Source organism: Malaclemys terrapin, chromosome 2, assembly GCF_027887155.1.
Source record: "Malaclemys terrapin pileata isolate rMalTer1 chromosome 2, rMalTer1.hap1, whole genome shotgun sequence".
NCBI classification, from domain to species: Eukaryota; Metazoa; Chordata; order Testudines; family Emydidae; genus Malaclemys; species Malaclemys terrapin.
Genome location: NC_071506.1, coordinates 204011136 through 204038833, shown reverse-complemented (window position 1 = coordinate 204038833; position 27698 = coordinate 204011136). Strand labels below are relative to the sequence as shown.

At 42.7% G+C, this 27698-nt stretch overlaps 1 protein-coding gene across 4 annotated transcripts in view; it reads left to right on the top strand.

Annotated features, from left to right (window-relative positions):
- The window catches only part of FBXL2 (F-box and leucine rich repeat protein 2), a 136744-nt gene that overhangs the window by 5070 nt on the left and 103976 nt on the right, over nucleotides 1-27698 (top strand). For all 4 annotated transcript variants that reach the window (XR_008443945.1, XR_008443944.1, XM_054019502.1 and 1 more), the window contains exon 2: nucleotides 25010-25071. Coding sequence is in view for 2 of the 4 variants with exons in the window: in XM_054019502.1 (XP_053875477.1) it covers nucleotides 25010-25071 (62 nt within the window). In the remaining 2 variants the exon portion in view is untranslated. The remainder of the gene's footprint in view (nucleotides 1-25009; nucleotides 25072-27698) is intronic.

Below are 27698 nucleotides of genomic sequence, written 5' to 3'. Positions count from 1 at the left end.
ATGATCTAAAAAATAAAAAGGAGTCATATAAAAAATGGAAACTAGGACAGATTACAAAGGATGAATATAGGCAAACAACACAGGAATGCAGGGGCAAGATTAGAAAGACAAAGGCACAAAATGAGCTCAAATTAGTTACAGGAAAAAAGGGAAACAAGAAGACTTTTTATCAATACATTAGAAGCAAGAGAAAGACCAAAGACAGGGTAGGCCCACTGTTCAGTGAAGAGGGAGAAACAGTAACAGGAAACTTGGAAATGTCAGAGATGCTTAATGACTTTTGTTTCAGTCTTCACTGGGAAGTCTGAAGGAATGCCTAACATAGTGAATGCTAATGGGAAGGGGGTAGGTTTAGCAGATAAAATAAAAAAAGAACAAGTTAAAAATCACTTAGAAAAGTTAGATGCCTGCAAGTCACCAGGGCCTGATGAATTGCATCCTAGAATACTCAAGGAGCTAATAGAGGAGGTATCTGAGCCTCTAGATATTATCTTCGGAAAATCATGGGAGACAGGAGAGATTCCAGAAGACTGGAAAAGGGCAAATATAGTGCCCATCTATAAAAATGGAAATAAAAACAACCCAGGAAACTAGAGACCAGTTAGTTTAACTTCTGTGCCAGGGAAGATAATGGAGCAAGTAATTAAGGAAATCATCTGCAAACACTTGGAAGGTGGTAAGGTGATAGGGAATAGCCAGCATAGATTTGTAAAGAACAAATTGTGTTAAACCAATCTGATAGCTTTCTTTGATAGGATAACGAGCCTTGTGGATAAGGGAGAAGCTGTGGATGTGGTATACCTAGATTTTAGTAAGGCATTTGATACGGTCTCTCATGATATTCTTATCGATAAACTAGGCAAATACAATTTAGATGGGGCTACTATAAGGTGGGTGCATAACTGGCTGGATAACCGTACTCAGAGAGTCCTGTGGCACCTTTAAGACTAACAGATTTATTGGAGCATAAGCTTTCAGGGGTGAATGCCCACTTCGTCAGACCCATGAAAGCTTATGCTCCAATACATCTGTTAGCCTTAAAGGTGCCACAGGATCCTCTGTTGCTTTTTACAGATCCAGACTAACACGGCTACCCCTCTGATACCATATTCAGAGAGTTATTAATGGTTCCCAATCCTGCTGGAAAGGCATAACAAGGGGGGGGGTGTCTGTTTTTGGACTGGCTCTGTTCGTTATCTTCATTAATGACTTAGGTATTGGCATAGAAAGTACGCTTATTAAGTTTTCAGATGATACCAAACTAGGAGGAATTGCAACTGCTTTGGAGGACAGGGTCATAATTCAAAATGATCTGGACAAATTGGAGAAATGGTCTGAGGTAAACAGGATGAAGTTTAACAAAGACAAATGCAAAGTGCTCCACTTAGGAAGGAACAATCAGTTTTACACATACAGAATGGGAAGAGACTGTCTAGGAAGGAGTATGGCAGAAAGGGATCTAGGGGTTATAGTGGACCACAAGCTAAATATGAGTCAACAGTGTGATGCTGTTGCAAAAAAAGCAAACATGATTTTGGGATGTATTAACAGATGTGTTGTGAGCAAGACACGAGAAGTCATTCTTCCGTTCTACTCTGCACTGGTTAGGCCTCAACTGAAGTATTGTGTCGAGTTCTGGGCACCGCATTTCAAGAAATATGTGGAGAAATTGGAGAGGGTCCAGAGAAGAGCAACAAGAATGATTAAAGGTCTTGAGAACATGACCTATGAAGGAAGGCTGAAAGAATTGGGTTTGTTTAGTTTGGAAAAGAGAAAACTGAGAGGGGACATGATAGCAGTTTTCAGGTATCTAAAAGGGTGTCATGAGGAGGAGGAGGGAGAAAACTTGTTCACCTTAGCCTCTGAGGATAGAGCAAGAAGCAATGAGCTTAAACTGCAGCAAGGGAGGTCTAGGTTGGACATTAGGAAAAAGTTCCTAACTGTCAGGGTGGTTAAACACTGGAATAAATTGCCTAGGGAGGTTGTGGAATCTCCATCTCTGGAGATATCTAAGAGTAGGTTAGATAAATGTCTATCAGGGATGGTCTAGACAGTATTTGGTCCTGCCATGCGGACAGGGGACTGGACTCGATGACCTCTCGAGGTCCCTTCCAGTCCTAGAATCTATAAGTGTGTGTATTTATATACGCGCGTGCTCTCTCTCTCTTAGTGAATATGACTTCTCTGCCAGAATTTTAAATCAATTTTATTATTGATTTAAAACTATTTCAATGGCTTCCACAGTTCAGTGGCTGTGGAGTCTAACCCAAAATCTGGAATAAAATTTATCATTTTATACATGGAGTTCGACCTTAACCTACAGTCACCTTATTTGGAGACATGAAGGTGCTCCTATGTGGGAGACAGCTCACTTGAATGACATGCTGTTATAACTTAAATACTGAATGCTGCTCTGAGAACTAACTTACTTCATGGGTATGGTTTCTCAGGAGTTGATTGACAATGTCAGATCAGCATAATCCCTTCAAAAGAAAACACAGGTTTTCAGTATGTTTATTGGAGCTCTACTGTAGGGCATTTCCTGATTCCAGACAACATTGCTCCTAGCAGACTTTGTACTTCTAGCCATTACTGGAGAGGGGCTAAAGTCAGATTCCTCCGTCCTTTCTTTGGAACACAAGGAAAGGTAAAAGCACAATCAAGACACAGATAAGGACCAACATTTACAAAGGACAGTTTTGTTTCCTTCTGCCTTACAGTAGAGTAATCAAACAGTTGCCAAGAGCCACACTTTGAATTTATATTACTTTTTGAATTTTTGAACAATTTTTAAGGTTCAGGGTGCAACTTGTTTAATATTGTCACCCTGACTCCTGTGGTTATGTTGCCTCCCATCATTGTCTACAGTACACTTGCCTTTAGGAAAAAACTGTGTGGGAGTACACAAGGCTTTAAATATCACTTTCTGAATTTCTGTGAAAAGGTGCTTCTTGATTGGGAAAAGTATTTCCTGCCCCAGTATTTTTTTTCCTATCCTGTTTCAGCCTTAAACAACAAGTTGTATTTTTTTCTCTGTTGGATTTGATTAGTGATAAACTGGTTAACAGTTCTATCCTGAAAATCTAAATCAATAAGCTGCCATCAGCAGGTCTGCATAATTGCTAAACTCATTCAGTATTCCAGGCTTTTGGCCCTAAGGTCTGGTTTACACCTGAAAAGTAGATTGACTCAGCTACATCAGTCAGGGCTGTGAAAAATCCGTGCCCTGTATGATGTAGTTTAATGGACCTAAGCCTACTATTGATGCCGCTAGATTGACTAAGAGTCTTCCGCCAACATAGCTACTGCTTCTTTGGAAGGTGGATTATCTACATCAATAGAAAACATTTTCTCTTGATGTAGAAAGCATCTACGCTACAGCAGCACAGCTTCAGCACCATAGTGCTGCTACTGTAGTGTAGACATAGCCTTAGACATTGTCTACACTACAGAGATTTTTGACAAAAGGCAGCTTTTGACACCAAAACAGTGGAGGTGTACAAACTGCAATGCCACTTTTGATGACACAACTCTCCTGTTTTGCCAACAAAATAAAACCACCTCAATGAGAGAGACAGAGCTTTTTGCAACGAAGTTTTGTCCATAAAGTGCCAGTGTAGACACCGCGCATGGTTTTGTCGCTGTAAATAGCCTCCAGGAGGTGTCCCACAATGCCCATCGTGACCACTCTAGTCAGCAGCTTGAACTCTGCTGTCCTGCAGCCAGGTAAACAAGCATCCGCCCCTCCCTCCTTTAAAGGCCTGGTAATTTTTGAAATTCCACTTCCTGTTTGCTCGGCGTGGAGAGCTCATGTCGCATCTTCCCAGCTGGCTACGGCAGCTCCATGTGGCAAACACTCTCCCACTTAGACCACTGTGGAGTTGTTGGATCTGCTGAGTATATGGGAAAAGGAGGCTGTCCAGTCTCAGCTCTGCTCCAGCTGTAGGAACTTCGATACTTAGGGGCAGATTTCTCGTGGCTTGTGTGAGAAGGGCTATGAGTGGGACACGGTGCAGTGCAGAGCAAAAATAAAGGAGCTGAGGCAAGCATACCAGAAGGCAAGGGAGGCAAACGGTCATTTCACTGCTGCACCTAAGAGCTGCTGCTTCTACAAAGAGCTGGATACCATCCTCTGCAGTGACCCCACATCTACCGCCAAGAGCCCCATGGACACTTTGGTGGGACTGGAAGCAGTGGAAAGTGGACCTAACCCCAAGGATGAAGTTGTGGACAAGGAGGTGGAGTTGGAGGATGTTGTGGAGCCCACTGCAGGGTGGTCCAGTACCATGCGAGTCAGGAACTCTTTTCCAGCCCAGAGGGCTGTAGCCAGTTCCAGCACTCAGTTTCCAGAAAGCATGGTGCAGGAGCGGAGTAAGTAATCTTTTTGAGTTGATGCTGTTTGGTTAAATGGCGTACAGCTGTCCTTTGCTCTGAATATTGTAGAAGTGGGTGAAGGAAGGGATAGAAATTTACAAGACTAGCTGTATTTCAGTGTGCTCCACATTTTCCTGAGCAGCTAAGCAGTGTGGTGGAACAGTGTGTTGATGCACACAGAGATTTCACGGGAACCCTCCAGAGAGATCTCTAGGAAACTTTCCTGGAAGTACTTGGTAATCCTTTGCCAAAAGTTCCTTGGGAAAGTTGCTTTGCTCCTTCCCCCATTGTAGGAAATTTTCCTGCACCACTCGGCAATCGCTTGTGCAGGGACCAACGCAGCACACAGATGAGCAGCATAGGGACCGGGTCTGAACCCAGACGCATGCAGTAGATGCATCCTTGCTCACCCTCAGGAGTGAGAGATCGGCTTCAGTGACCCCTGCCTGTGGAAAATGTTGGCAGAATTTAAAATATTGTCCTCAGTTGCTTTTACTGATCCCCTGAAAGCATCATTAACACCCTTGCCCCATTTTGAATGCCCACCCAGGCTAAACTCACCATGTTTAGGGTGTTCGTTGAGATGTGTGTTTGCCAGGGGACAGAGAGAAAGTGATCGATATGTTAAGAGGTGTATTTTACTGTAATGATTCAGTGCAGCGAGCAAACTAACAATCATGCGTCTGTGAATTTTCTTGTGCTTCTGCAGATGTTGCTTTCAGGGGAACACCCTGCACACTGGCGGAGCGTCTCTGCCAGATAAGGAAGCAACCAAGATGGAGCAAGCAGGACATGTTCAGAGGGGTGCTCCAATCCTCCGATCAGAAAAAAAAAAGAGCGCCATGGAACTGAGAGAAATGGAAAGACGGGACAGAAAGTATAGTGAGGAGTGCATTCTAAAGGTCCATGAGCAGATGATAAACATCTCTGTTTGCTCCTCTATCACTTTTAAGTCCCTTCCAAAATGATAGCTGGATTTATGCACAGCTATGAGAGCCTCCACTGCTCAGCACTCTTACCTCCATTCCCGCCAACCCTTTTGTGTGAGTTAATTGGTGTTTAATAAAAACAAACTCTCTGAAAGGTAGCCAATCTTTATTTGTGTGCTACATGTGTGATTGCTGCTGCTAGTAACATATACATGCATTCTAATAATTTGCTTACTACAAATCCCAGTTAGGAATCATCACAAGTGCTAGGCCAAATAAGATAACTGAGCTTAATGATGCATGGCAGATTGCTGTATAGAAAAAACGGATTATTAGCGCTCATTATCAAAATGTTGCCCCAAAGCCTCCCTGATTCGAATTGCTCCTCCTTGTGCCCCTCTAATAGCACTTGTATTAGGCTGCTCGAAATCAGCAGCCAGGTGCTATAACTCGGAGCTCCACTCAGGGCAAACTTTTCACCCTTAGCCTAACAAAAATTATGGAGCAGACAGCTATGACCATTGGAATGTTTTCCTCACTTAGGCCTAACCTGCATAAAGGCAGCACCAGCATGTTTTTAATCTGCTAAAGGCACATTCCACAGTCATTCTGCACCTACTCAGCCTATTGTTGAAGCACTCCTTGCTACTGTCCAGGTTTCCCTGTAAGGCTTCATGAGCCATGGGAGTAAGGGGTATGCTGCGTATCCCAAGATCACTGTGGGCATTTCAACATCTCCCCATTGTAATCTTTGGTCTGGAAAGAAAGTCCCTGCTTGCAGCTTTCTGTAGAGGCCAGTGTTCCTGAAGATGTGTGCATCATGTACCTTCACAGACCACTCCACATTGATATTAGTGAAACACCCGTATGATCCACAAGCATCTGCAATACCATGGAGAAGTACCTCTTTCTATTGATGTACTCTGTCACAAAATGGTCCAGGGCCAAAATTGAACAATGCATTCCATCTATTGCCCTGCTGTAGTTATAGAATCCTATTTCCACAAAACCATCCACTGTTTCAAGCACTTTTCAGAGAGTCATGTGATTAGCAGAATGCGATTAATGGCCCTGCACTCTTGTGTTAACACAGCCCCCCCCAGTTGACTTCCTGACTCCAAACTGATTCATGACCGACCAGTAGTAGTCGTGGTTGCCAGCTTCCACACAGTGATCTCCATGTGCTTCTCCATTGGTGTCCTTGCACCTCAGTGCTGGGGTGAGCTCCACACACAGTTCCAGGAAGGTGGCTTTCTGAATCCAAAAGTTCTGAAGCCACACATCATCATCCCAGACCTGCATAGCAATGCAATCCCACCACTCAGTGCTGGTTTCCCAAGCCCAAAAGTGATGTCTGCTGTGTGCAGCTGCTCCATGAATGCCAAAAGTAATCTGGTATTGCTTCTTTCCATGGCACAAAGCAGGTCAGGCAATTCTGATTCCTGGTCAGATTGGTAGCTCATGATTAACTGCATTACCATCTGTGATGTGTTAATAATAGTGACCACAACAGTAGCGAGCAGTGCAGGATCCATCCTTTCACACAGATGGTGGGCACACAGTAAACAGGGGCCATTGAAAAATGCTGCAAAAAAAGTCACAAGACTGTGGAATGTTGGGACAGAAAATAATGTATCATGGGATATTGACTCAGCATCCATGATGTGCTGTGATCCACTCTGCCTTCCCACAAGTCCTAGCTGCAGAAGGTGGCAAGTAGCACACAGGGCTAGGTACCCAAAGTGTGTTGCTCTCACTGTCGATGCTAGAGCACCACGTGTGGACGCACTCTGCCAACAGAGAGGGCGTAGCGTGAACATGCAGTAGTGATAAAATTATAGTGCTTTTTGATCGTAGACATAACTTTTGTCAAAAAAAAACAAAACTCTAGTGTAGACAGCCTTAGAGGCTGATACTGAGGCCAGCTTCACTAAGGAAATAATCTCCTTCCATTTTATGACTTCAGTATGCTGTGGTGTGGGAAGACTACTCAAATGTAAAGGGATATAATATTTTAGTGTGCTTGCAATTCTGAAACTTTTCTCTATTTGTATTCTGTGTTTAGGGCAAGAATAACTAGGATCTTTTATTTCTACCATTCAAAGCCTTGGAATTTAGACATAGGTCAACTGTGTAGAAAGTTACATAAAAGGTATGCATCTCCTCCAATTCTCAATTTCTTCCCTTTGTTGGAGCATTTTAAAAATACTTTTTGAAAGCTCGAGTCTGATCCTGCTCTCAGTGAAGTCAGTCAGAATTTCTATTTAGTGATTTCTTGGTGATTATGAAAAGGTGCCCTTGTAACTGAGGGATATTATATTATAGGCAGAATGAGTATACCATTGTCACTGTGTCTCGGTGGGTCACAACTGAGAATACCAAATTCAGGACAAACTACTCAGAAATAGGGCAGGCACAACTCCAAACTGGTGCTTATTCTTCCATAAGATATACCAAGCCAGCAACAAAAGTAAACTTCTATCTCACCCCCTTGGCTAACAAGAAGTCAGAAATGCAGCCTCCTTAGACACTAGACTTAATGATGGGTGCTTATTTAAAACCAATTTCATCAACCAAGCTGGGGTGGGGAGGGGTTCTGCTCTCAAAGGAGCAGCCACGTACCCAGGTCAATATATAACTCAGATCTGGCCTAATAATCATGCTGCCGCCAATCCTTTAGTATCTGATATCTAAAGGTTTATTTATGAGAAGAAAGAAGTGAGAGTGAAAATTGGTTAAAGGACTCAAATACACACAATAATTGTAAAGTTACTGGATCAGGCTTGAAGCAGTGATGGCATAAACTGCTGGCTCAAGTCAAGTCTGATTGCTTCAGATGATTGGAAGGTCCTCAGTCCTTTGGTTAGAATGCTCCCATTAGTATGAGTCCATAGTCCAGAGATCAGAGCAGGAAAGAGGCAAACTGGAGATGTTTCCAGTGCCTTTTATAGCTTTTGCCATGTGGAGGGAAACTCATTGTTCCAAGCAAAGCCCTCAGCACAGTTTGTGGAAAAGTACAGGAACAAGATGGAGTTCAGTACCACATGATCTAGTCACATGTCCTTGCATGCTTCAATGGGTCATACCAGAGCCATTACCCATATTTTAGCTAGAATCTTCCACAGGAAAGTCCATTAGATGGGGATAGGCTTTTTCTATGGCCCGTTGTGTTTGTTGATAGGCCATTAACTTGAATTCTCCATTCACAATGTGCTAGCTAGACTGTATGTAAATTACCTTGTGGGTATTACCACAGGAACAAAAACATTTGAAATGCAGGTACTCTGACGCAGTAGGGAGCGGGGCGGATTGACCTGGGACTGTCATCTAGTTTTACTGGGACTGTCTGCGGGGGGGATGGAATAGCAGGGGGTGACTTTACTTGCGGGATGATACCTGAGCCAGAAGGGGGATTGGGCCAGGTGATACATTTGCCCGGGAAACTGGACAAAGGCTGGAGGAGGAGCCGGAGGGAGGGAGAGTGAGACTGCTGGAGGGGGTTTTTCAGTCTTGGGCTGGCTGGGGAATTGGAGGGAACCCCAAGGTTGGGGTCTAAGCTCCCTACCCCCAGAAGGATCTGACTAAGGGGTCCTGTTTATGCCTACAAGCTCTGGTTTGGACTGTGTTCCTGTCGTCTAATAAACCTTCTGTTCTACTGAGAGTCACGGTGAATCGCAGGAAGCCGGGGGTGCAGGGCCTTGTCTCTCCCAAACACTGTGACAGGTATGTAGTCAATATTCATAACTTCAGATACAAAAATGATACATGAATTCAATCATATTCAGAAAATCGTAACTATTTCATTGAATAAGAGTAATAGGACTGTGTGTCAGTTCATTCCTTGCTCTCAGTATCAACAAGAATGTGAGTTACAGTGGTAAGTTTGTTAAGTGGATCAGTGATGTTTTGGAGTATGGTCCGAGAAGCTTCTCCTAAAACCTTAGGGACAGTTGGGATGACTTGCCTGCTTCTGGGGTTCAGTCATTCTCTGGATATTGCAGAATCATCCCTGTAATGAATGACACTTTTATTTCTGGGGCTCAGAAAAAATATTTTTGAAGACTATATGCTCTTTGCCTCTAAAATGTAATAAGCTATTTTTCAAAAAATCTCCTGTAGGAGGGATTCTGCCTTCTCCCTACGGCTGCCTTGGCCTTATAGGGATTGTCAAGTTGAATTGCATGTGAACTGCCTCATCCCCAGAGCAGTGCATTAGAAATGTATGTAGGCATGCTGGTTACATGAGATGAGTACAACTGGCCATCAACAAAACTTAACAGCACTTTGTGTAAACAAAAACAATTTTTTTTAAGTCTATTTTTTCAGTCATAATCTTACGGGTCATTTGTTTAAAGCAAAACAAAATGTAAACAAACTTTCCAGGTAGAAATGTCCCTTTAATCCCCGCCAGCACACAGCAGATTACTTAAATTGAAATTTGTACTTGTTGTTTTTCAGGAATAATGTGTAAACACTTCAGCAAGTATTCTTAAACACAAGAGCAATACAAGAGTAGAAGAGTAATGCAAGAACAAGGGGACATTGGATTAAATTAAAAAGTGGGAAATTCAAAACAGATAATACAAAATACTTTCCCATAAACATGTAAGTAAGCTATGGCTCTCAATGCCAGAGGAAGTCACTGAAACCAAGAACCTAACACCATTCAAAAAACAATTGGATATTTATATAGATATTAAAAATATCCAAAATTCACATTGTGACAGATGTGAGAACTGAGAGTGTAAGTTCAACTACTATATTTAAATGCGCCAGGGAAGCATGGACTTCTGGAGTAATAAGTGTTAAATGGGGTTCCTGGGAAATCCCTAGGAAATAGTTTATGCAAATTAAACAACCGCGGTTATGCAAAAACCCAGCTTCTTGAAGCTCCATCCTGAGAATAGGGCCATTGACTAGTGATTACCTGTTCCTAGAGACTGGACATCAACAGCCTGAACTGTATAAAGAAATAGCTGAACTGTCTGGTTCCTGATCTAAACACTGATATGAACTTGTAATCAAGGGGGCAAATCCAGTTTTGGGGTTTGAAAGACTAATATCTACCAGAGGCCTACATTGGGGTTGGAGATGACCTCTGGTAATCTTTCAGCATTCATGTAGGTTTTTAGATATGTTTTCTTTGTAATGCTTTTGTCCTAAGAATAAATGTAATATGCTTTGAAGACTGGTTGGTAATTGGTGTACACTATGCTAGCCTTTGGAGAAAGAGAGAACCACAGGTGCTGATACCAGGTCAGCTTCAAACTCATATTGAAGTGCAGAAGGATTGCAAGCCTAAACCCAAGGTCCGAAGGGGGAAAGAAATGGGTCTCTGCCCCCAGAGAGGTGATGGCTGGGAAGCCCAAAACCTTAAATGGGTGTCCTCAAGGAAGACCTGGGGTGTGTGTGTCAAAGATGCACGTAACCTAGAAACTATGATAATTATAAATAATGACAATAACTTGTGCTTCAGGGCTTAAACAAATCCCTAATTATTAGCCATCAGGTTGAAAGCTTTGTGTGGGGACAGATTATTTCACATATGCCTACTGCAGAGTTGTGCTGGTCCCTGGAGACAGGATACTGGACGAGATAGACCACTTGTCTGATCCAGTATGCTACATCCTATATTAAACATTTGGCTAGTTATTTTGCCTCCCTCCTTGGTTATGAGAGAGAGTACATTTATAGGTTACAGGAAATTTTTATCAAAGCCCCTTGTTTAAATATTGGTAAAGCAGTACTGATGTGGATTCTGTAGTACGAGGAACAGGACTAAGCCTCCACAACTAAAACACATAGAATCATAGAATATCAGGGTTGGAAGGGACCTCAGGAGGTCATCTAGTCCAACCCCATGCTTAAAGCAGGACCAATCCCCAACTAAATCGTCCAGCCAGGGCTTTGTCAAGCCTGACCTTAAAAACCCCTAAACAATGAGATTCCACCACGTCCCTAGGTAACCCCTTCCAGTGCTTCACCACCCTCCTAGTGAAAAAGTTTTTCCTAATATCCCACCTAAACCTCCCCCACTGCAACTTGAGACCATTACTCCTTGTTCTGTCATCTGCTACCACTGAGAACAGCCTAGATCCATCTTCTTTGGAACCACCTTTCAGGCAGTTGAAAGCAGCTATCAAATCCCCCCTCATTCTTCTCTTCTGCAGACTAAATAATCCCAGTTCCCTCAGCCTCTCCTCATAAGTCATGTGCTCCAGCCCCCTAATCATTTTTGTTGCCCGTTGCTGGACTCTTCCCAATTTTTCCACATCCTTCTTGTAGTGTGGGGCCCCAAACTGGACACAGTACTCCAGATGAGGCCTCACCAATGCCGAATAGAGGGGAAAGATCATGTCCCTCGATCTGCTGGCAATGCTCCTACTTATACAGCCCAAAATGCTGTTAGCCTTCTTGGCAACAAGGACACACTGTTGACTCATATCCAGCTTCTTGTCCACTGTAACCCCTACGTCCTTTTCTGCAGAACTGCTGACTGGCCACTCAGTCCCTACTCTGTAGCAGTGCATGGGATTCTTCCATCCTAAGTGCAGGACTCTGCACTTGTCATTGTTGAACCTCATCAGATTTCTTTTGGCCCAATCCTCTAATTTGTCTAGTCCCTCTGTATCCTATCCCTGCCCTCCAACGTATCTACCACTCCTCCCAGTTTAGTATCATCTGAAAACTTGCTGAGGGTACAATCCACGCCATCCTCCAGATCATTAATAAAGATATTGAACAAAACCGGCCCCAGGACCGACCCTTGGGGCACTCCACTTCATACCGGCTGCATAGACATGGAGCCATTGGTCATTACCTGTTGAGCCCAATGATCTAGCCAGCTTTCTATCCACCTGATAGTCCATTCATCCAGCCCATACTTCTTTAACTTGCTGTCAAGAATACTGTGGGAGACCGTATCAAAAGTCAAGGGATAACACATCCACTGCTTTCCCCTCATCCACAGAGCCAGTCATCTCATCATAGAAGGCAATTAAGTTAGTCAGGCATGACTTGCCCTTGGTGAATCCATGCTGACTGTTCCTGATCGCTTTCCTCTCCTCAGAGTGCTTCAAAATTGATTCCTTGTGGACCTGCTCCATGATTTTTCCAGGGACTGAGATGAGGCTGACTGGCCTGTTCCCCAGATCCTCCTTTTCCCCTTTTTTAAAGATGGGCACTACATTAGCCTTTTTCCAGTCATCCAGGACCTCCTCCCATCTCCATGAGTTTTCAAACATAATGGCCAATAGCTCTGCAATCACATCCACCAACTCCTTTAGCGCTCTTGGATGCAGTGCATCCGGCCCCATGGACTTGTGCTCGTCCAGTTTTTCTAAATAGTCCTGAACCACTTCTTTCTCCAGAGAGGGCTGGTTATATCCTCCCCATACTGTTCTGCCCAGTGCAATAGTCTGGGAGCTGACCTTGTTCGTGAAGACAGAGGCAAAAAAAGCATTGAGTACATTAGCTTTTTCCACATCCTCTGTCACTAGTTTGCCTCCCCCATTCAGTAAGGGGCCCACACTTTTCCTGACCTCCTTCTTGTTGCTAACATACCTGCAGAAACCCTTCTTGTTGCTCTTAATATCTCTTGCTAGCTGCAACTCCAAGTGTGATTTGGCTTTCCTGATTTCACTCCTGCATGCCTCAGCAATATTTTTATACTCCTTCCTGGTCATTTGTCCTAGCTTCCACTTCTTGTAAGCTTCTGGATTTCACTGTTAAGCCAATCTGGTTCCTGCCATATTTACTATTCTTTCTACACATCGGGTTGGTTTGTTCCTGCAACCTCAATAAGGATTCTTAAAAATACAGCCAGCTCTCCTGGACTCCTTTCCCCTTCATGTTATTCTCCCAGGGGATCCTGCGGATCAGTTCCTTGAGGGAGTCAAAGTCTGCTTTTCTGAAGTCCAGTATCCGTATTCTGCTGCTCTCCTTTCTTCCTTGTGTCAGGATCCTGAACGCGACCATCTCATGGTCACTGCCTCCCAGGTTCCCATCCACTTTTGTATTCTTCCCGGTTTGTGAGCAGCAGGTCAAGAAGAGCTCTGCCCCTAGTTGGTTCCTCCAGCACTTGCATCAGGAAATTGCCCCCTACACTTTCCAAAAACTTCCTGGATTGTCTGTGCACTGCTGTATTGCTCTCCCGGCAGGTATCGGGGTGATTGAAGTCCCCCATGACAACCAGGGCCTGTGATCTAGTAACTTCTGTTAGTTGCCTGAAGAAAGCCTTGTCCACATCATCCCCCTGGTCTGGTGGTCTATAGCAGACTCCTACCACGACATCATCCTTGTTCACACTTCTAACCTTAATCCAGAGACTCTCAGGTTTTTCTGCAGTTTCATACTGGAGCTCTGAGCGGTCATACTGCTCTCTTACATACAATGGAACTCTCCCACCTTTTCTACCCTGCCTGTCCTTCCTGAACAGTTTATATCCATCCATGACAGTACTCCAGTCATGTGAGTTATCCCACTAAGTCTCTAAAATTCCAATCAAATCATAATTCCACGACTGTGCCAGGACTTCCAGTTCTCCCTGCTAGTTTCCCAGGCTTCTTGCATTTGTGTATAGGCACTTAAGATAACTCACTGATTGTCCTGCTTTCTCAGTATGAGGCAGGAGTCCTCCCCTCTTGCCACCCAACAGTCAAATGGTACTAAATATTGGCTATTACTGACCTAGACTGCTTTTGAATTAGTTACCTAATTACTCACAGCTCTCTCCTGAAAAGTTAACACAGTAATGTTGAAAAATTTATAAAACTTTCAGTATGATTGTTTCATGCCTCTTTAGTTTATATCCATGTGTACAAGGCTAAAGTGCTAAATAAGCCCTTCTTGCAGTTTAAATGAATTATGGTGCTGTTTAAACAACTCTGTGAAAGTATATTAGATATCTAGAGCAAGTTAAGATGACTGCTGTATCTAGTAGTTCTTCCTTCTCTGCACCTGCTCCTGAGTGCTGGAACCAACGGTCCCGCTGCCTAGCCTGACTCCCTTGTAACCTAAACACACCCTGTCCCAGAACTCCACCCAAAGGTGTGAATGTTCTGGGTTAACTTTTAACATTCTCAGGAGGCCTGTGGTAAGTGTAAAGCATATAACACACACACATTCTTTGTCCAGAGTCTAACACATTATTGCTCTTTAATAGACCGAGATATACACAGTCCATATAAAATAATAAACCCTATACACACTTCCCTGCCTGTTTTCACACCACTCCAGAGCATTCTTTGAGATGGAGGCTGGATCCTCTGGGTTGTTCAGGTTTTTCTGCTGCAGAGCATGGGTTGTGTGTTGAAACATGGAGTCTTCTCCCCCAGCTCACCTTCTCTCACTTTGTCTGTGCGTGCTCTTCCTTCCCGTCCTTCTGCCCAAACTTCCTTCCAACACCTAGCCGCCTTTGTTCGGTGTTTCAGTAACTTTCCACTGTGACAACCCTCCTCTCCTCCCTCCCCCGGGACCAGAGGAGGAAGTAAGTGTCTTCTCCCAACTAACTCTCTTAGCATATTTGTTGAGCAGTCATGAAGATTCAATTATCCCTCATTGTCCACAGTTTGTTGTGTACCTGCAGCAGCTCTTGTCTGCAAAGATGGATACATATACTACTGGGGGAATTCTGCGCCCAAAAATTATGCACACAATATTTTAAAATTCTGCATATTTTATTTGTCAAAATAACACTGTATAATCACACCAGTTTCAATTATTTTGGTAATTTATTTCAAAATATCCCTCAGCAACTATGTCTGTAACAGTACAGACACAAAATAATTCCTCCAGGAATAGAGAGCGCAGTAGGGGGGCCAGACACCCCTCAGAGCTCAGCTGCTAGGTACTCCTTAGTCCAGACACTCGCATGCACCTCATACCCCCAAGAACCCAGCCGTGGGGCCCCCCAGCCAGACACTGGCACACATCCCGTCCCCATCATAACCTAGCTGCCGTCCCCCGGAGTCCAGACACACTCATGTACCCTGTGCCGCTGCCCCTCAGAGCCCAGCCATGGAGTGCCCCCAACCCAAAGACTCGCATCCCCACCTACTCCAAATGCCAGTATGGGCCCCATTTTCCTGACACTCGCACCCCTTCCCCACAGAATGTTTAAATGTATCTGAAATTCTGATTATCAGTAGTTTCTGATTGCCTCCTCCTCCCAATATATTTGGATAATCTGGTAGTATAAGTACAATAACCTTCTTTCCACTATATTGGAACAGAGGGTCTGGGGGTGGGGGACACATCTGGTCTTGGTTATTGTGGGTGTTTTACATGTTCTAAATTAATTTGAGAATTTGAGTGGTATGCATATTGAGTAGAACTGAAGAAAGAGCTATCTTGAGCTCTGGTGGCAATAGATAATAGTGGTTACTGTTAGGTATTTATACCGTATTCATCACCAGAGTAACTGAACATCTGATTTAAACAATAATACTGACGCCATAAAAAAAATAAAAACTATATCAAATATTGTCATAACAGTAGAGGGTCCTAAAAAGGAGATATTTGTAAATCTGACAGACTAAATGTTTATGGTTTACAAGGCAACTAATCTAAGTCTAGGGCCTGGTCTACACTACATACTTAGGTCAACATAAACCTCGTTAAATCAATCTAATAATGTATGTGTCTACACTGAGTCCTTTCCACCAACCTAAGTGGCCTGAAAGTCGACTTCTGTATGCCACCTTTGCAAGAGGTGTAGCGCTTGATTCAACACCTATGGGTCGACATGGGGATAGTGTAAACACTGTGTTGTGTAATTCGAATGAATTGGCCTCCAGGAGGTGTCCCACAGTGCTCCACTGTGACTGCTCTGGAGAGCACTTTCAACTCCACTGAACGTCAGTCAGGTACACAGGAAATACCACTCCCCTGTTAAAGACCCAGGAACTTTTGAATTTTCATTTCCTGTTTGATCAGTGCGGAGAGCTCGCCAGCACAGCTAATCGTGAAGACTCAAGGCCGCAAACATGCTCCAGCGTGGAGTACACAGGAGGTAGTGGATCTTATTGCTGTGTGGGGAGAAGAGTCTGTGCAGGGAGAGCTCCGATACAGCAGAAGAAATGCTGACATCTATGCCAAGATTGCACGGGGCACGGGGGAGAAGGGCTACACTAGGGACATGCAGCAGTGCTGCGTGAAAATAAAGGAGGTTTGGCAAGCGTACCAGAAGACAATGGAGGCAAACAGTCATTCTGGTTCTGCCCGCAGACATGCTGCTTTTATGAGGAGTTGCATGCGATTCTTGGCAGCGACCTTACCACTACCCCAAAATGCTCTGTGGATACCTCCCAATGAGGACATTGTTGAAAAGGAAGAGGAGGAGGAGAATGTGAGGCAGGCAAGTGGAGGATCGATTCTCCTCGACATCCAAGAACGGTTTTTAACCCTGGTGCCCATCCCTTCACAGAAGAAGTTGGCAGCAGAGTGTGATACTGGGGAAGGCACTCTGGTGAGTACACATTTCCAATCAAACTGGAGGGGTTACATACTATTATTTTTTATGTTTAATCTGAACTAAAAAGTAGGTGTAGTGGGTATTGTTGGCACTCCAGCTACGCAGAGGGTGCTCTCCAAAAAAGACTGTTTATGTGCACAGGAATGGCCCGGGAATCCTCCATGGAGATCTCTAGGAAGTTTTCATGAAGGTACTCTGCAATCTTTTGCAGAAGGTTTCTGGGAAGGGCTGCCTTATTTCGTCCACCATGGTAGGACACTTTCCCGTCCCACTCCAGTATTAACTCTGCTGGCATCATTGCAGCATACATTATTCCAGCATAAGGACCAGGTTTGTACCCAGACGCTTGCAACATCTGCTCCTTTGCCGCCTCTGTTACCACCAGGAGAGTGATATCGCATAGAGTTACCTAGGGGAAACGGGGGAAGTCTTCAGTGCTAGCACTTAAACGGCAAACAATTCAACAAGTAAACAGCCCCCTGTTTGGTGAAATCTGGGTCATAAAACCACGCTTTCCCAAATATGCCGTGGTTGTGGTTGGAAGGGATCACCATATATTGCAAGCAGCATTGAGATAAAAAAAAAAAAGGGTGATGGTAGCGGCTTCCTGTTTGTCTCCCTCCCCCCACCCCCAACCCAGTGCCGCTTTTGTGAAAAACAATTTGGGGGGCTTTACACGGGTGTCTGTCCTCAAGCACCATCCAGGGAAAAGGGGGCTTTTCTCAAGTTCCAACCTGTGAGCCCAAGGATGTCTTCACAAAAGCAGCAGCAGAAGACCTGTCGCCCATGCCTCATGGCCTTACTCATCATGGCTAGAGCAGCAAACTGACTCTTGCAATAGCGAGCGGTTGTGATTACATTGTGGCTTGCAGAGAAGTGTACTGAGGGGGGTTTTATTAAAAAAATTAACTGTGCACCAGAAACAATGTATGCACTGTCAATGCTACCCTTGTGCTTTGCATTCCTTGCAGCTGAAACCTTGTTGGTTGATGCATCCTCCATTTACGGGACAGAGACTTTCCGAGATTAGAAGGCGGAAAAAGAAGACTCGGGAGGACGTGTTCAGTGAGTTAATGTGCGCCTTCGAGAGTGACAAGATGGAGCTCGGAGCATGGAGGATTACACTGTCTGATAACCTGGACATGGACAGGACAGCATGCAGGGAACAAGTGTGTGCCATGCAGGAAGAGATTCTGCGGATTATGAAGGAGCAATCAGACATGTTGAGGCGCCTGGTTGAAGTTCAAGAAAGGCAGCTGCTGGATGCTAGAGTCCTTCTGCAGCCTATGCTGGACCTGCTGCCATCATCGCCCAGTTCTACATCCTCCTCCCCCAAAGGTTCTATGAGGTGGGGGGAAGTTTGGTATCCCTTGCACTCAATACCAGGGGAGGGTACAAGGACCAGAAGGCGCCCATTCCCACACCTTTGTTATTGCAGTGCATCTGTAAGCAAGCTTTCCTTGTCCTCCCCCTCCCTCAGTGTTATCAGCCCTTTTGCCCCAGGTTATCTTACTCTTCTTTGCTGTCTCTGTGTGTTTGTGTGCATAAAAAAACCTAATGGATTGAGAAGAAAAGGCTGTTTATTCATTGTACACACGGTGGTTGGCAGGGATGGAGTTTACAGAGGAGAAAATGCAATGGAGGGGACAGTTTGGTAAGGAACAACACAGATAAGTATCATATTACTCTGGCTCATTGCTGAAACTGCTTTTCAAAGCCTCACGGAGATGCAGGGCCCCTCAGTGTGCTCTTATTGCCCTGGTGTCTGGCTGCTCAAAAATGGCTGCCAGGCAATCTGCCTCAACGCCCCTATCTGGCGGAAACTTTTCTCCCTTTGCTTCATAGATATTATGGAGCACACAGCAGGCAGCAATAACAATCAGGATATTGCTTTCACTGAAGTCTAGCCTAGAAAGCAAACAACGCCAGCGACCTTTTAAACGTCCAAAGGGGCACATTCCACCACTGTTCTGCACTTGCTTGACCTATGGTTAAACTGGTCTCTTCTGCTGTCCAGGCTGCCTGTATATAGTTTCATAAACCATCAGAGCAAGGGTTAGGCTGGGTTTCTGAGGATCATGATTGGCATTTGAACATCACTAATGGTTATTTTGCAGTCTGAAAAAGAGAGTCCCTGCTTGCAGCTTTCTGAACAGACCTGTGTTCCTAAAAATGCACGCATCGTGCACTTTTCCCAACCATCCAACACTGGTGTTGGTGAAATGCCCCTGTGATCCACCTGCGCTTGCAACACCATTGAAAAATACTCCTTTTGGTTTATATATTCTTTGGCAAGGTGGTCTGGTGCCAAGATAGGGATGCATTCCATCCATCGCCCCATCGCAGTTAGGGAACCCTATCGCGACAAAACCATCCACTATGTCCTGCTTGTTGCCCAGAGTCACTACCCTCTTTACAGAAGTCTGTTGATGGCCTTGAAAAGTTGGATCAAACAGATCCCACGGTAGATTTACCCACTCCAAATTGATGCCCCACTGAGCGGTAGCAGTCTGGTGTTGCAAGGTTCCACAGAGCTATCACCACTCGCTTCTCCACTGTCAGAGCAGCTCTCATTTTAGTATTGCTGCACTTCAGGCCTGGGGAAAGCTCTTCACATAGTTTCTGGAAAGTGGCCTTATGCTTTCGAAAGTTCTGCAGCCACTGCTTGTCATCCCATAGCCGCATAATGATGCGGTCCCACCAGTCAGTGCTTGTTTCCTGGGCCCAGAAATGGCACTCAACCATGTCAAGGTGATGCGCAACTGTCACCAGCAACTGCGAATTGCTCTGCTCTATGTCTTCCAGCAGGGCTGCTTGCGTGGCATCACATTGTTCCGTGCGGCGGCTCCTGTATCGGCTGTGTAAATATTGCAGGATAAGATGTGAAGTGTTTGTAATGCTCACAACAGCGTACAACCCTGAACGGGGTCCATGCTTTTTGTGCTATGGCATCTGCGTGCGTAATCCAGGCTTACAGAAAAAGGCGTGAAAAGCTTGGTTTGTTTGCCGTTGATTTCAGGGAGGGAGGGAGGTAGGTAAGTGCATCATGGGAGGCTAACGCCTTGTTCTCATAACCCCCTATGCCTATGTTTTGGTCCCATAAGGCATTGCAAGCCCAACCCAAAATTCCACTTGGCTATGTGCACTGTGGGATAGCTACCCACAGTGCAGTGCTCCATGCTTCGATGCAAACCCTGGTAGTGAGGATGCACTTCGCGGACACAATGAGTAGTGTGGATATGCAAGATCGACTTGCTTAAATCGGAGGCTTGATGTTGACTTACGTGCAGTTGACTTAACTTTGTAGTGTAGACATGGCCTAAGGGTAAGACTAGACCTGTCAAACTTGTTTTGAAGCTGGAATTCCCTTCGTTAAGAGTTTAACCAGCAATTTAGTGGCAGGCTCCCCTTCCCCAAATAAGTACTGTTTGCCCAAGACCAAACTAATGAGTCTGGCAGGGAATGTGTTTGTAGGGTTTGGGAGATTTTTATAAATGAATAAGAAAGTGTGCATGATGCTTTGTTTGGTTGCTAGAACTATGATTCAGGAATTAATATTTTTGTCTTTTGTGTTGGTTGTAGAAGTAGACAGTGCCTTGGAGGTTTTCAGCTGCAGCCAACTTCCATTTCTTGTGTAAATTTCAGTGTGTGAAAACAATAGGCTGATGTTCAGGTCCTTATTTTTACCTGTGCACCTTCCTTTGACATATGATGAATACACATGCACTTGCTGGCTCTCTTATATACTGTCCTCCATAATGTTTAACTTAGAGCTGTGGTACCCATTCCACTAAAAATGACAAGTTATTTGTCTCCATTATCTTTGGTCGGGACGCAATTTGTCCCGATATTTTGCTCCACTGGGACAAACACCTAAATATTGGGACGTCTGGTCACCTTAAGCATATTCCAGAAGTCTTGAGGTCTTTCTGAGTATAGCCTTCATTGATTTGAGATCTACCAAACCATTCTCTCACCGGAAGGGAAAACCTATAATGGCAGTAGGCCATAAAAGAGACCCAGTTTGGGAATATTTTAATGAAGTTCCTCTACCTGTGAAGAATATGTATTAAGGTTATAACAACCAACAAGAATGCACTTTTATGTAGAAATCCATTATTAAATTGAGCCTTCCTGCCTAGTGATTTAAATCATGATTAATTCATAATTCTATACGTGCAAAAAGTAAGTCATACCTCAGTCATTCTGTTGCAAAGTTTTCTTTACATAATATGTACTAGGTATTCTTGTGTGCCTCAGTTGCAAACGTCATATCATATAGTATTGTTTTTGTGGATTAAGAATATGTAGCTGAATGAAAATAGACACTTAAAGTGCTCTTTTACTCTGAAAAATATATTTAAAAATCTACAAAAATGGTATTATGCAGGACTCCACATTTACATCTCAAGGACACCAAGATAAAATCTGTTCACTTTATAAGCAAAAAATCTTTTTAAAACCTCAAGTTCCCGATATCCAAAAGTCAATTTACGCTCCCTTGCTCATCCATTGACCAGTAATCCTACCCCAACTAATATGTACTACAGGTGTAGTCATGGGACAAGTGAGGTAAAATTCTTTAACTAGAATTTAACTTTCTGATGTGAAAGCACGAAAAAAAAAAAAGGATATTGCCTCTGTAAACATGTCCGGCAAACCTAATAAAATCAATTAAGTCAAAGCAGCTATTTTCTTACTGAAATAAACAAATACAGTATACATGCATGATTGCATCTGTTCCAAGTCAAAAATAATCGGTTAAAATATTAAAAATGGAAACTATACCCAGGTATGAAAATGTTGGCCTACAGGCCTCAAGTACTCAGAGCAGTGGTTCCCAAACTTTAACAACCCTTACAACAAAGCTTAAACTTGTTCCTCGTAATAATTTTAAAAACAATACTAGCTACCTATTTAATTTTAAAAACAGCAAAAAATATCCACCTCCCTTTCCATTTCTTATAAGGAGTCTTGAAGCTTAAATCTCCTCAGTGTAATAAATGTGCTTGCTTTGATCTGCTTAGTTCTTGGAAGTCCAGGTCTCTAGGGACAGCTCTGTCCGCCATTAGGGAATTTTTCCCTGAGAATCCCCTGTAACATTTTGCGAACCCCAGTTTGGGAACCACTGACTTAGAGCACTAGTTTTCTTTAAAATACAGTTTTTGAAAGAAAGCCAAAACTACGTGCAAAATTACTCTTGTAGTTTGTGGTGTCAGGATCAGTGGCAGTGCAGGGTGGATAAAAATCGATGATTTAAAAAATTAAAAATGAAAAAAATCAGATTTTTTTAAATTTAAATCGGATTTTTTGATAAAATACTTTTGGAGGAAAAAACTTATCTAAAGACAGTTTTAATTAAGATACATTACAGCTCAAAGATATCTCATTGTGGAATAGGGATTATAAATTCTAATTCTATAGTATGAGACAATATATTCATGTAATGTTTAAGAAAAGTTTTGTAACTGAGTTCCAATAGTTCATGGATTAGGGACCCAATTTTATGGGGTTCCAGGGGCTTCTGTATAGATTATTTAGGTTAATGCTTCTATCTACCCAATGGGATTCACTGCTCAGTCTAGAAGATGCCATCAGAGATGCTTAGTTTTGCAGTTCTCAAACTGTGGATTTATGTCTCCAGGGATAACATGCTTGTTAACAACAAAAATGTTTTTAAATAAATAAATAATATATACAGGTGAGAAATAACAAATCTCAAATCTATTGTCCCTCTGCAAATTTGTGTACACAGAGTGAATCCCTTACCTCTCTCTAAAAAGTGCAAAGTTTCAAAAAGTTCAATGAATAGAAGATTGTTGGGGGCGGAATAGATCTGGACAAAGCGAAGAAGTCTGGAGATAAATGTGAGAAGGGAGGAACAGGCAGTAGAAACAAAAGTGAAACTGTTTGAGCAGCATATTTAGGGTGACCAGATTACAGGAAGAAAATATCGGGACACATGGGGGGGGGCCCCCCGCCGGAGCAAAAAAAAAAAAAAAGCCGAGTGCTGCCGGCGGAGCGAAATATCAGGACAAATTGCAACTGAGGCACACAAGAATACCTAGTACATATGATGTAAAGAAAACTTTGCAGCAGAATGACTGAGGTATGACTTACTTTTCATTAACAGATGTACTAGATAAGTGGATACTTCATGTGTAGTTAACTCATGGAGATTAACTTTCTTATGTGCAATACTAAAAGTTGAACATTTTTTCCATTATAAACCAGGATTCCTGAAGATTAATGTGTTTGCGATATCAGATCACATTGGGCTGAAATGTGATATACAATTTGTCAGTCCAGCTGTAAATTAAAAAAAAAAATCCATCTCATAAGTATTTTTTCCTTGCAGCGTTGCCAGAAATGTAATTTGAATGCAGTTTTAGATTTTTAAGATCTAATAGAGGAATTTCTTAGTTCTCCAAATTTGTATTATGTCTTTAATAATGACATGGCTTTTTGATACAGAAAGTGATGGAGAATTAAAAATTGCTGAAGTACTGAGCATGTGTTGTAGCTGCTTTAAATATATATTACTATTCTGATGCCTTATTTACTTAAATGCCATGCTGCATTCGCATAACAAGTGTATGCCCATATTAATGGACATGTGGGGAATTATTAGGTAAAGGGTATATAAATGTCAGTGTTTGCATACAATAAAACAGTGGCACGTATATGTAAATTGGTAGTGCTATCCTACGTAACAAGAAGTGTCATTCTTTCAGCCTCATTCTCCTTTGGTATTACAGTTCTTCTGGAAGAATTTTGCACATATAGAATTATGAAGTGGTGGTGTAGTTAAAGTCCCAGACTGTAAATCAGGGGATCTGGGTTCAGTTCTCAGATCTACCCACAGGTTTTCTCTGTGCTTCAGTTCCCCATCTGTAAAACAGGAATAATACTTCCTTTCTCTCACCCTTTGACTGTCTGTCTATTTATATGAAGTTCTTCGGTGCAAGGATTGTTTCTTACTATCTGTATGAACGATACCTAGCCTAATAGGGCCTCAGTCTTGTTTGGTTCTTCTAAATGCTGCTGTAGTACAAATTAGTACATGATTGTCTGTTATGGGCTACTTACCACATTAGCGGCTAAAAAATGACACTGACATAAGTAAATTTAATCTCCACGCTTCTGAAGCAATAAACCAGCTAAGGCACTGATATTTGAGGTTTATAGTGTTTCAGTGCAAGGAGCTGAAAATAGCCACCCAACAGCAATGACCTGATGGTTAGAAATAATCAAAGATGAGGATAAGTTTATGGTCAACTCTGCAGGAGTTGCTCTGAGCCTTGAGAATAAAATCTAGAGTCCATCATTTCCTGGGAAGCAGGGGCTGGCCCACTGGAATCGTGATCAATGTGCAGTCTGATATCTGAAAGGACAGTAATTCATAATAACTCCAGCAGCATCTCAGAACTGGAAATCTTCCGTGTGACATTTTAGGTTGTATACACCCACAGTGTCTTTCTCCAGAGCCACAGGAAATGGAATGGATGTTTAAATAAACTTACGTCTGCTGTTTTCCCCAGTACACATTGCAAGCAAGAACAGAAAAAAATCATACTCCTCTTCATTTTTATAAGAGGGGTAGATCATGCAATGCAACCTGGCCTGTGTGGGCCAAAATTGGGATGGCAGCATTATCTAGCTAGGTCTCAGAGATCTGGATAACAATCCATGATGGAATCAGATGATGTCACAGCCTTATTCAGACCCAGTAGCGGGGGAGTGTGTGTGTGTGTGTTATGGGTAAAGCTAATGTTATGTAATAGAGGTCATGTAAGACATGGAGTCTGTGACTTCCAGAGACCTCTGTGACGTTTTCTGCTTCAGCCCTGAGGCGGCAGGGCTGGAGCTGTCAGCAGGGGGGGACTCCACCACTCCCCAGAGCCACAGCAGTCATGGGTGCTGGACCCCCTTCCATCCCCATTATGTCACAGTTATTTTTAGTAAAAGTCAGGGACAGGTCATGGACTTCCATGAATTTTTGTTTATTGCCCGTGACCTGTCCGTGACTTTTACTAAAAATAACCGTGACAAAATCTTAGCCTTAATTATGGGTGTCAAAGGGAGGCTATTAGATACTAGGTATAGTGCTCTGTTGCCTAAACTTGCAGGATTTGTTGAGTTAAAAAAAAAAAAGACGAGACAATGCATGAATTTTCTTCTTGGCCTAATGAACTAGTGTTTTTTTCATAATGTACTTCATTTCTTTTTTCAGGTTTTCTCAAACAGTGATGAAGCCCCCATTAACAAAAAGTTACCCAAAGAACTTCTGTTAAGGTAATTCTAGTTAACTTGTGCATTAAGAGTTACGATTTGAATGTGATGCTTAGATTTGTATGGCTTAGTGAAATGAAATAGACTCTTCTTTCTTACGTAAGTCTATGATTCAAAATAAATAGTTTATCTGATTTTATTTTTTGACAGTTCTTGAACTTACGTATTATTCTTAATGGAGAATGTAGCAAAATACATAGCTTTGCTCCTGAAATCTATTTTAAAGTATGGTATAACATTATACATTTAAGTGCCAATTTATGCATTAGTAATCTGGTCTTATTACGAGATAAAGCAGTCAGAGACTATATTGGGAAAGCTTTGGTTGATATAGGATTCTTAAAAAAAAAAAAAAACTTTTGGGGATCTAACATAGGTGCAGATATTGTTTGTCTGCTCTGTTAACTGCATATTGAATAGACTAAAAACTTTTCCCTGTCACACACGTTACCTTCACACACTATATGAATAGCATTCTGTCCTTCATGCAATTATTCCAGTGGCTGTTTGGGCTTTCAAAAAGTTATTTTAACGAGACACCTCCTGTAACTGTTTTGTTGTTGCTCTGTGCTACGTATAGTTCAGGCAGACTGGGAAGGAAAAGAGAAAACAAGCAAACTGAGATTTTATTCATGTTAATTCAGCCAGCCTTAGACTTGCTGGAGTGTTGTTCTCTCTTCTGGACAGGCTCAAAGTGGGCAGGAGTTAGCTACAGTATATGCTCAAAAATACAATATGTGGTTAAAGAATTGAGCCTATCTGTCACACCTGAGTTGAACTTTATTTCAAATAAAACTTAAACTGCCTATCATGACAACATCCAGTCCTGAAATATCTGAAGACATTCCATTTTTGTATGAAGCCAAACCTGGCCTGAAACAGACAGCTCAGCAGGTAGCTTAACATGGTTGTAGTTCTCATTATAGTCCTTCCTTTATGCTAACATTTCAATATATACTTTGGTGCAATTGCCATTCTTTGTCGTGTTGTCACTAGAATTGAGTTCACACTACATCCTTCATACATTGAAGAGAGGCATAGGTTAACCAATGTATCATCACTTCCTGCCTAATTTTAAGTGGAAGAATGTTTGCAATCCTTTGTATTTTCTATCTTGTGTTAAAAGGAGTGTTCCCAAAATATTATGCATCCTTCAAATGTGTCCATGTGCTAGAACACTGCTATTCTTGTGGCATCAAAGAAACGAATTTATGTTTAAAGAAATTAGACTTCAGTTTTTTTCAAGTAAGCTTGAATTTTCTTTGAGGGAAAAATTAATTCTTCGCAATGAACGTGGTGTAGCTTGCATCTACAGACCTGTTAGAAAATCTCTGGCTGTTATATCAACGCACACAGCACATTGCACAGTGTGCTATATTAATAAATTTTAAAATATTTCATGTCTGCATATGAACTTTCAATTTTTCAACATTTTTATTGTCTTATAAAAATTGTTCACATCTTGAAGTTGCATAGACTCGGTATGAGAGGTCCTCTGAAAATAAATTTCCAACAATTTCATTTTGTATTGTTGCATTCCAAACTTGTGATCCAGAGGCCCATTGGTGCCAGCTGTCAAAACGTTCAAAGTTCTGTAACAGCAATTCCTAACAGGCCTGACAAATTCACTACAGCTAGCACACTGCTTTCATGGTATTTATCCATAAATTATGTCATGTGAAGTCTCTAATAAAAGTTTGTCATACTGATCCTCATAATGGTTGTGAGATGTATGTACGGATGATATTTAAGGAGTTGTATGTATGTACTGAAAATACGTTTTAAAGTCTGTATCCAAGGCAGAGTTGACAAAGGGGTTTTTGCAAAACAAAGGATGTATATTCACCTTTCTGTCTTGGTTCATGTGTAAATTAAACATCATATGTCAACACAATGGAAGCCAAGCCCTGTTAGCATACAAAGTCAACATGAGGATATGAAGTCCTCCTGGAGACAGCACAGCAGGGAATAAACCATGGTGGGGGGTTGGGGGGGTGGGGTCGTCTTAACTCTGGGGACAAACAATGACTTTGGGGAATGTAAGGGTAAGGCAAAAAGACACCTCTTTATCCTGCACCTGTGGAAGTAATCAGGGAGTGTCATCACATTCATGATAACCAGATCCCAACCTCCCTGTTTGGAAGCACTGTAAAAGACTTTTAACGTGAGAGAAACTTCTTTAGGCAGAAAGTTAGCCTGTTAAGTTTAATGTCTAGAAAGCATATACTGATTTTGTTTTATATGTAACTTTCTGTTGCCATCATGGAACCAATCAAGGCACTGTGGCAAACCCCTGCCTCTCTCCCTCAGACAGCAAAGCACACAGAGTGCAAGTATTTTGTACCAGACAAGGGGTACAAATTCCTTTTTTCTCACCCTCCCCCAGGATCCCTGGATGTTGTGGTCGCCAGTGAGAGGGACTGCCAGGGACAGACGGCTCCTACGCCTAAGTCAAAGGAACCAAAGGAACTGGCCTATTCAGATAGAAGGCATTTTCCACGGGTGGCCTTCAACTCTGCACAGTGACTCTTGCTGGGTTGTTATGATTTTAATATTTGGGAATAAATGATGAAATTCAAGGACTTTCTCCCATAAGACTCCGTACAGGCTAGATCAGTGACCACTGCGGT